The following is an 8,551-nucleotide window of genomic DNA, read 5'->3' as shown; positions in this document are numbered from 1 at the left end:
TAAAAAATTTAGATATGAGGTGCATGACTAAAAGAACTAAAGAAACGGACAAACTTCAACAAGAATTAATGCGTCATAGTGACCTATAGCAATTGCATCATCATAAACGTTAAAAGGAGCTCTGAAAAGGATTTCACAGAATATTCTGGAACTAAATTTAACCTGAGATCATGAAAGCAAAGAGAACAGCAAAGGACAACGGTGCGTGCACAGCAGCGGTAACAATCACTAAAAAAAAGGTTTACAATCCATTGCTTTTAGAGAAATAAGCCGTACTTCTTTCTTAATATTTTTTTGAAAACATTGGTGCTTACTTTTGGTTTTAAGAGAAAAACTTGAGCATGAAACCCAAATAAGATAGCTCGTACTGCAAAAAAAGAGCATGGTTTAGAAAGTGGGAAATCAATGTTACATATTTGCGCAAAAAAATGTCAACATGGTCCTAACTTCACCTCCATTCACAATAAAGTTCATAAGATGGAACACCTTCTGGGTTGTCCAGCCGAATTCAGGCACACGGAGCTGAATTCGAATTAGTTGAATCTGGAAAAAGAATTAAAATCCCAAAATATGAAATATCATGCCGAGAAAGAATGTTACTGTAATAATTATATTTGATATGAATAATTAAGTTACTTTATACTAAAAACAACCAAACCACATCTTTGAGTTAAATATACAAGACAATTATGTTTTGCGTGTAAATTTGATTTCAAAAGCATTTTGAAACGCTGAAGTACAAGACACTCTGAAGCAATAAAATGATGAATTTGTAAGGATTAATTTGTTCTCTATTGATTGAGATATAAACCACTGGTTTTCTTAGTTTAAAAAGATGACATTTGCAGTCTTCTAGAAGTTGACGTCTAATAGAAACAGATCAAGCTTTTATTGTGTGAACCTAAATGTACCGGATGATTATGAGATGGGATACACCAAAACGGTTTAATTGTTCATGAAAAAAAGACAATGCATAATGAAATTCATGTGCTTTTCATTTATTGACTAGGGATTCAACATGAAGAGAGATTAATCTGATTAACAATGCTATTATTTTCTCAAACGAGAACTTTGTAAGGAACAAATGAACAATAGACATTGAAGCAATTTAATAAATAATGGTAGTTTGAACTAATTGGTGTCCTTCTTAGTTAGCAATTGGAAGTGGATATATAAAAATAAAACAAGATTTAAAAATGATAGTAACTTAACCGTAACGGCCACTCTATGTTTGTCACCTTTTCACTAGATTTATCCAGTGACATTCCAGGTGCCATCTCACATCACATCAAAGGCATGGCCATCAAAATTGACAAAGCGACCTTAGGCACAATAATCAATTCAATGACAAACTATAGATGTTGTTGAGAAGCATCCAGGCTAAAGTATCACAAGGATTAAGAATCTAAGGGCATGGAGTCTAGAGAGAAAGGAGAAAGGATTCGCAATTGCGTGGTAAGCAAAGGATACTGGTCTAAGTGACCTTTGGCAACTTTTCTAGTGCCTGACAAGTACTACATACGCTATAATTCTTCACATAGTGTTAGACCAGTCCAACCTGGATCGGTTCAGCCGGCCCTGGACAAAGGGTCAGTCCAATTTTGAAGCCGCCTATTGTTTCCATCCAAGGCAACTCCCGCCCCCTTGGGATAGGGTCCACTGCTTGAATAGAGAGAGACAGAGGCGGCTAGGAGGGATTTTGAATTAGGGGAGGGTTGTTTAGTCTTTTTGAGAAATTATTGTATGTTTTAAGTAGATGGGGGTGCATTAGGGTTAGGATTATCTATGTTTTGCTGAATTTTCTGTTGGAGGCTTTGACGTCTTGGGCTCAAGCGTCGTCTACAGATTTGGGAGAGAACGATCCTCCTCTCGAATTGAGGATCAATTGTAACTTGGTATTTTCCTCCCACTTTCATCAATTATTACATGTTTGCTCATTGTTTTCTTGATTTGTTTGGAGAATCTTGGGGGAAGATTGCTGAAATCCCAATATTGGTAAGAAACATTGGAGTTCTACTAAAGTGTTTCCCATCAAATCGATATCAAAGCGGTGTCTGGGGCTGGAATTTGGATTATTTGGACTGATTTCTGCAGCAGATTTCATCATCTACCAGCTGATTTTTTGCTGTTTTCTGGTTGAATTCCTGAATTTTGATTTTAGCACTGATCCGGGTGTCGATGGTGGCCAAGAAGTTTGATGCTTTGGAAGAACGTCTCAAGGGGGAGAAGAGCTAAATCAAAGAAAGGGTAGAAGACAGAATTTCCTCCACGGAAGACAAAATTTTTTACCTTCAGGAGATGGTGAAGAAGATATGGGAGCATCAAAACCAAATGTCGGCATCGAAGGCAAGAGTGCCGAGAGGAAGAAATAAAAACTCTGAAAATCATAGGGATGAAAATAATGTGAAGATCTTAGAGGAAGGGAGAAAACCCTATCTGGAACCTTTCCAGAAGGAGGAAAGAGGTGGAAGGTATGGGAAGAGGCGTGGATATGCGGAGCATGAGTAAAGGGGTGCTGATTGGGAAAGAAGTGAGGGAAATTATGGAAGAAGAGGTGCTGATTTTGAAGAAAAGAGCGTAGAAATCAAAGATGGGTTTGGGTACAAATGTGGAAGGGATGATCGGGATACTCGGGGAAGGGGAAATTCTGGAGAAATTAGAGGAAATGGGGGAGATCAGAAGATCAGGAAGCTGAAGATGCCCATTTTTTAGGGAGAGGATGCACACAGGATGATTTATAAGGTAGAGAGATATTTCACCGTCAATTGGTTAACGGAAGATGAGAGATTGACGACAGCCGGCCTATGTTCGGAAGGGAAGACGTTGGCTTAAAACCAATGGAGAGACATGAGGTGGCTCATATGGAGTTGGAGGGAGTTCACAAAGTGCTTATTGGAACATTTCAGAACAAGCAGGGAAGGAGACTTCTACAAGCAGTTATTTGTCCTAATATAGGAAGGCTCGGTGGCAGAGTACCGCGAGAAAATTTGAGTACCTAGAGAGTCGACTGGATCTGCTTTCTAAGATCGTTCTGGAAAAAATTATATGAATGGTGCAGCCCTAAATTATTCCACATATGACAAGGAACAGTATGCCTTGGTTAGATTCCTGAAAACATGGCAACGCTATCTATTGTCCAAGGAGTTTGTAATACACACTGATCATGAGTCACTCAAGCATCTCAAGGGCCAGCATAAATTGAAGAAAAAACATGCTCAGTGGATGGAATTCATTAAGACCTTCCTATACATCATCCGATACAAACAAGGTAAGACAAATGTGGTAGTCAACGCTCTCTCTCGTAGGTATACTCTACTCACTACTCTTGATTCTAAATTCCTTGGATTTGAATACGTAAAGGAATTATATCCTGAAGATCTAGACTATTGTGAAGAATTTCAAGCATGTAAGCATAATTCATTTGATAAATTTGCATACTTGATGGATGTTTACTTTGAGATGGTGGGCTGCTAACCCAACTATGCGCGCATGAGGACCTAAAAGGGCCAGCTAATAATAGCCTAGTCGGATCATTAAGGGTTAATCTCCTCCGAGTAATTGAATAATTACTTAAATAGAATTTTTTAATCTATTTTTTAATATTTTTCTGAATTTGAAAAGTTGGAGGGATTTTTATATAGTTGTAATAAACTTGCCTATTTAAAGGCATTGGGAATGAGAAATGGATAGATTTTGGTTGTTCACTCATTTGAAATGTCTTATTAATTACAGCTGCCCTTTGGGTCCCTCTTGAAGTCTCCAAGAACCGCTCTTCTCCTTCTTCCAAGTGCTTCCATGGAGTCTCCAAGAACTGCACCCACCACTTCCTCCAGCTGTCCATCCCAAGTACAAGTTCCTACTCTTCCTTTCCCTGGCCTTGCCGCTGTCCACAGCCAGCTGCAAGGTTCAGCCAACCAGCCTCCCTGCTCGTTTCTGCTACCAGAACACTGGCTCAGTCTTCAAGAACCAGGTTTGTTTCCACTCCATACCGCCAAATTGCTGACTTCCCAAGTGTACTGCTGCTGCTCCAAACCGTGAGGCTTCAAAGAAGCAGAATCCTGCTGTTTCAGCCCCAACATCTGCGGCTTCCTTATCCTTCCGGCTACCTGCTTCCCCAGCTAACTGCTTTTCAAGAAACTGAAGGCCACGGCTGTTAAAGCCTCCACAGCCTCAAAGAAATCCCTTCTTCACTAAAAACAGAATTCCAAAAACTCTCAGTTTCTCAGATCTTCACAAATCAAACATTCAAGAACCTTCCACCTCTTAGGTATACCGCACAAACCATGGAAAATTCGGTACATGAGTCTTTTTAATTAAGCTGGATCCTTTCTCTCCCTAAGCCCAAGTAAATTTTGAGATGATTTTGAACAAAAACCCTAGCACGAAGAGCTCAAGTGCTCCATTTGTAACCATTAAGCATAGTAAATAAAAGAAGCAGAAGACATTAGGCTCACTGTTCTCTCTCTCCTTTTCATTATCTCAATCTGACTCCCTAAACGTTATCAAGAAGTGATTTGATAGTAACCATTGAGCAAAGCAAATAAACGAAGAAGAAGAAGATTTTTTTCTGGTCCACAAGCTCATTGTTCTCTTTCTCTCCTTTTCATTATCTCAATCAAACTCTCTTAATGTCATCAAAAAGTAATTTAAAAGCCAAGTGTTGTGATGCAAACCGATTATGAACAACTCTCCCTTGATGCGCTTGGACTTCAAGGAGCATTAAATGGGTTTATTGTGAATCACATCTCATCACACAAAGGGCTCACTTACTATTCCAATTTTGCGCATTTAACCGACATCGTTTCATAATTGCTCATCTTGTTAGTTTACGTGAAAAATAAATAAGCCACGCCCTCGCATGCAAACAAGGAACGCATGAAGTTTTCTTCTCCATGCAACTCTCATCTCCATTTCTTCTCTTTAAGGTGTATTCTTCTCTATCGATTGACCACACCCTCACTTCAAGCAGACAATCAATAACACTTATGTACAGAACTCAACAAATTCTTCTCTATCGATTGACCACACCCTCACTTCAAGCAGACAATCAAAGACATGCAGATCTCAACAAACATGCAAATCTTAATCTCATGTATTCTCATCAATTTTAAGGTATTATTCACTTGATAAGCACAATTCCTCTCCGACTTTTAAATTATTGGATTCGCATATTTCAATCTTGATTTCTATTTCACATCAACTTGTTGAATTTAAAATACTCTTCAAAATCTCCTAGAAATTGTTTAAAAACTTTATGCATACTTTCTTTGGACTTGGTTTTAAATTTGATATATCATTGTTGTGATATGAAATTTTGGCAAAATTTTTGTTGTTTATTCTTGCATATATCATTATATGGAATGAAACAATAATCTTATGTGGTTTAATTTTGGTTAATTACCATGGTTGTGTTTGCACACGCACATATAGACACATAAACACAATAAACAAATCATGAGTGCTCCAATTAAAAAAGACTAACTTGATTCTTCACTTTAAGAGTTGCAAATTGAAGCAAAAAATATTGTGGATTGCATTGCGCTCTATGCTTTGAAAACATAACCCACATTGTCCTTCTCTCATTCTCAACTCCCTAGTCAATCTACAATAAAAGTACCTCCTCGAACTAAAGCAAAATGCAACACACATACATTGGTTCTTTTGATGTCAATAGAAAGTTAGCAAACATGCATGGTGCTACATTAGGCAAAACTCCACCAACAAGTAACAAAAAATCCGCCAACATGTAACAAAAACTCCGCCAACTAGTGATAAGAAGAATAATATAATGATGGGGGAAATAAGGAGAAAAGCATAAGAAACACATGCGATTCAAGGCGAATAAAATTGAAATGCATGCTGCAAAATAAATTGTAAGATCAAAGTTAAAGGGCTGAACTTCGAAAGTGATTGTTGTTGCATAATTAATAAAATACAATTATTGTCATCTCTTTACTTATAAGCAGGACAAAACAAAAGATCATTATAAGTTACTAAAAGACAAAAAATCGTTTGGATTAAACATTGCAAATTATTTATGAAGTTAACAGCCTTCAAACTTGATAACTATAAAATATAATAGAAAAAGATGTTTTTTCAATTGGTGAATCAAGGAACCCACAAGACAATACACCTTTGAACAAACTAGCATAAAAAATATTGTTTGAGCATTACTGGCACAATATTAGATTATAGATACTCACATAGAGTGTCAAATATGATTATTAAGAACTTTTTTTCAAATGGTTGATAAATTTTAAGATTCAAGATTCAGAAATAATGAAGAGTGATATTCCATAATGCATTAATTACTCTTTTATCTAAGCTTGAATAAAGGAAAATCCCACAAAAAAATTTACAACTTAAGGAACAAATGATAACACAGAATTCTAATCTATTTACATGCCTAACACTTAAACATTTATATTTACATATACAACACCTTGGTGCCCAATCACATCAAAAGCATGAAAGGATGTATCTCACTTTAAATAAGTTAATTTTAATGATATTTTCTTACTACATTATATAAGTAAATATAAAGATATAGGTGCTAAAGATGTAAATGCATAAGAATATTGTGGTACGCATGTAAATATCCAAAAAAAAGTATAATGTTCCATGACCTCTATTATTTTAGCATACATGCCCAATAAAATATATAGCATACGGCAGAGAAAAATGAGAAGCTAGTATAGAAATTGTAAACCACTTGTTATGAAATTTTGATATAAGAAGAAACTTGCATGGCTGAAAAAAGGACTGAGTGATAAACTGTAGCAACATGTGCTTCAAATCCTAGAAAGTCCATCTCACATCATACAATGTGCCAAGAGAAAGGCTTCATAAGCATCATTTCTACCCCTATATCTCAGCCAACCTGGAAACTAAAATTAAGGCTACTCATACAAATTTAAATTTATTCTAGATCATCGACTGCAATTCCGTATATCCTTGTAACCATAGGTGAAGTGCTGGGATAAGGAAATTGCTGCTGATGAGCGTAATGTTCTATAAGCAATTATTCTAATTAAATCCTCAATTGATATTACAAGCATGAAAATATAGGAATCCGAAACTGCATGGCTGAAACTGTTGACCAACGGGTGAGAAAAAAAATATATTTTTTATCAACATGAAGCATCAAAGATAGCAGATTCACCGTCTGAACAGCGGAGACCTAACTCTTAGCAGGATATTATCAAGAGAATCAAATCGAAAAAATCTTCTTTTGATCTAGAAACCTTCCTAATCCCAAAAAATCCAATTGGCAAGCATAAAAACCGTTCTAAAGTAAACGTTCGATAACAACCCTGAGCTACAAAACAGAAGAAAGGCATAAGCCTGAAGTCTAACCAAAGCGATGGCAGATACTAGGGCGTATGCCGCGCAGAGGAAGTAGAAGACCCCATCCTGCCACTGAGTTGACTCGTTGATCTTATTCCACCAGCCGGAGATATTATTGTCGGCAGCCATCGACGCTTCCACATCCAATGCTAACCTCTTCATCTCCAATCTCCCCACCTTAAGCTCCCGCGCTAGGGTTTCCAAGTTCAACAATCACCAGTGAGATTTACAAGCGACTTGAAAGGATAGTAAAGCTACAGCTCTGTATCGAAGAAGCAACAAAGGTCGGATAAATGGGTCAGAAAAGCGAATGGGCGGTGAACCTCGGATTCGATCCAATTATATTTTTATCTTAATAATGAAATGTGATTTTTAATATTCCTTTTATAATTATTATTATTCATCCAATTATATGTTATTTTTAGGATTTTTAAATATTAGATTAAAATCTTTCCTTTTATTTAAAATTATTAAAATTAGTGATAATAATTTTATAGTATTTTAAATTATTTGATCATTAAGTGGATTTATCAACTTTTTAAGCTGATTACTCTAATATAACTATTAAATAATTATAATTTCATAAAAAATATTTTAAAATACTTATGATCAAATGCTTTTGTCCTTAAAAGATTTTTCATATATTGGATGGATTTTATTGGTGAAATATATAAATAAATTTAGACTTTTAAATGGCTTTTACATGATATTTGAGATATATATATATATAGAACAAATGATATGTGTCATATTTATGACCCGTGATGCATATATTTTTATATGAATGTACTAAAGAGTGGATATAATTATAAAACAATCAAGTTGCAATATATTATAGTATTAATTAAAATTTTCTTTGTAATGTTTTTGTTAATTAAAGTTAAAGTTTCCTAGATTGCTTTGTTTCAAATCTTTAAATAGGGTTTTAGGGTTTAAACGTGAGAGGATGAGAGTCAAATTGTAATTCATATTTTTATCCAATATAGTGAAACCATCATCTCCTCCTCATGGGCGTAGGCATTTTCAACGAACCACATAAATTACCATGTTGTTTGTGTTGTGTGAATTTTGGGTTTTATTTCCGCTTTATTTATTGCACAATAATTGATATCCAAACCAGATTTTGGTTGGATTTCTAGCAATGATTTGAAGAATGGGAGCAAATCTCTAAGACAATATATGGTTAGATCAAGCAAGCAAAGGT

At 35.7% G+C, this 8,551-nt stretch overlaps 1 protein-coding gene across 1 annotated transcript; it reads right to left on the bottom strand.

Annotated features, from left to right (window-relative positions):
• Positions 1-211: 211 nt before the first annotated feature.
• Positions 212-7,666, bottom strand: LOC110106589 (tobamovirus multiplication protein 1-like). Its single transcript, XM_028699003.1, has 3 exons — positions 7,357-7,666; positions 453-543; positions 212-367 (listed from the first exon to the last, which is right to left on the bottom strand). Exons 1-3 carry the CDS (start codon positions 7,507-7,509, stop codon positions 258-260), a joined length of 354 nt encoding a protein of 117 aa, XP_028554836.1. The 5' UTR covers positions 7,510-7,666; the 3' UTR covers positions 212-257.
• Positions 7,667-8,551: the final 885 nt, after the last annotated feature.

This window comes from Dendrobium catenatum, unplaced genomic scaffold (genome assembly GCF_001605985.2).
Source record: "Dendrobium catenatum unplaced genomic scaffold, ASM160598v2 fragScaff_scaffold_1199, whole genome shotgun sequence".
Taxonomy (NCBI): Eukaryota; Viridiplantae; Streptophyta; class Magnoliopsida; order Asparagales; family Orchidaceae; genus Dendrobium; species Dendrobium catenatum.
This window is presented reverse-complemented; position numbering and strand designations above follow the sequence as displayed.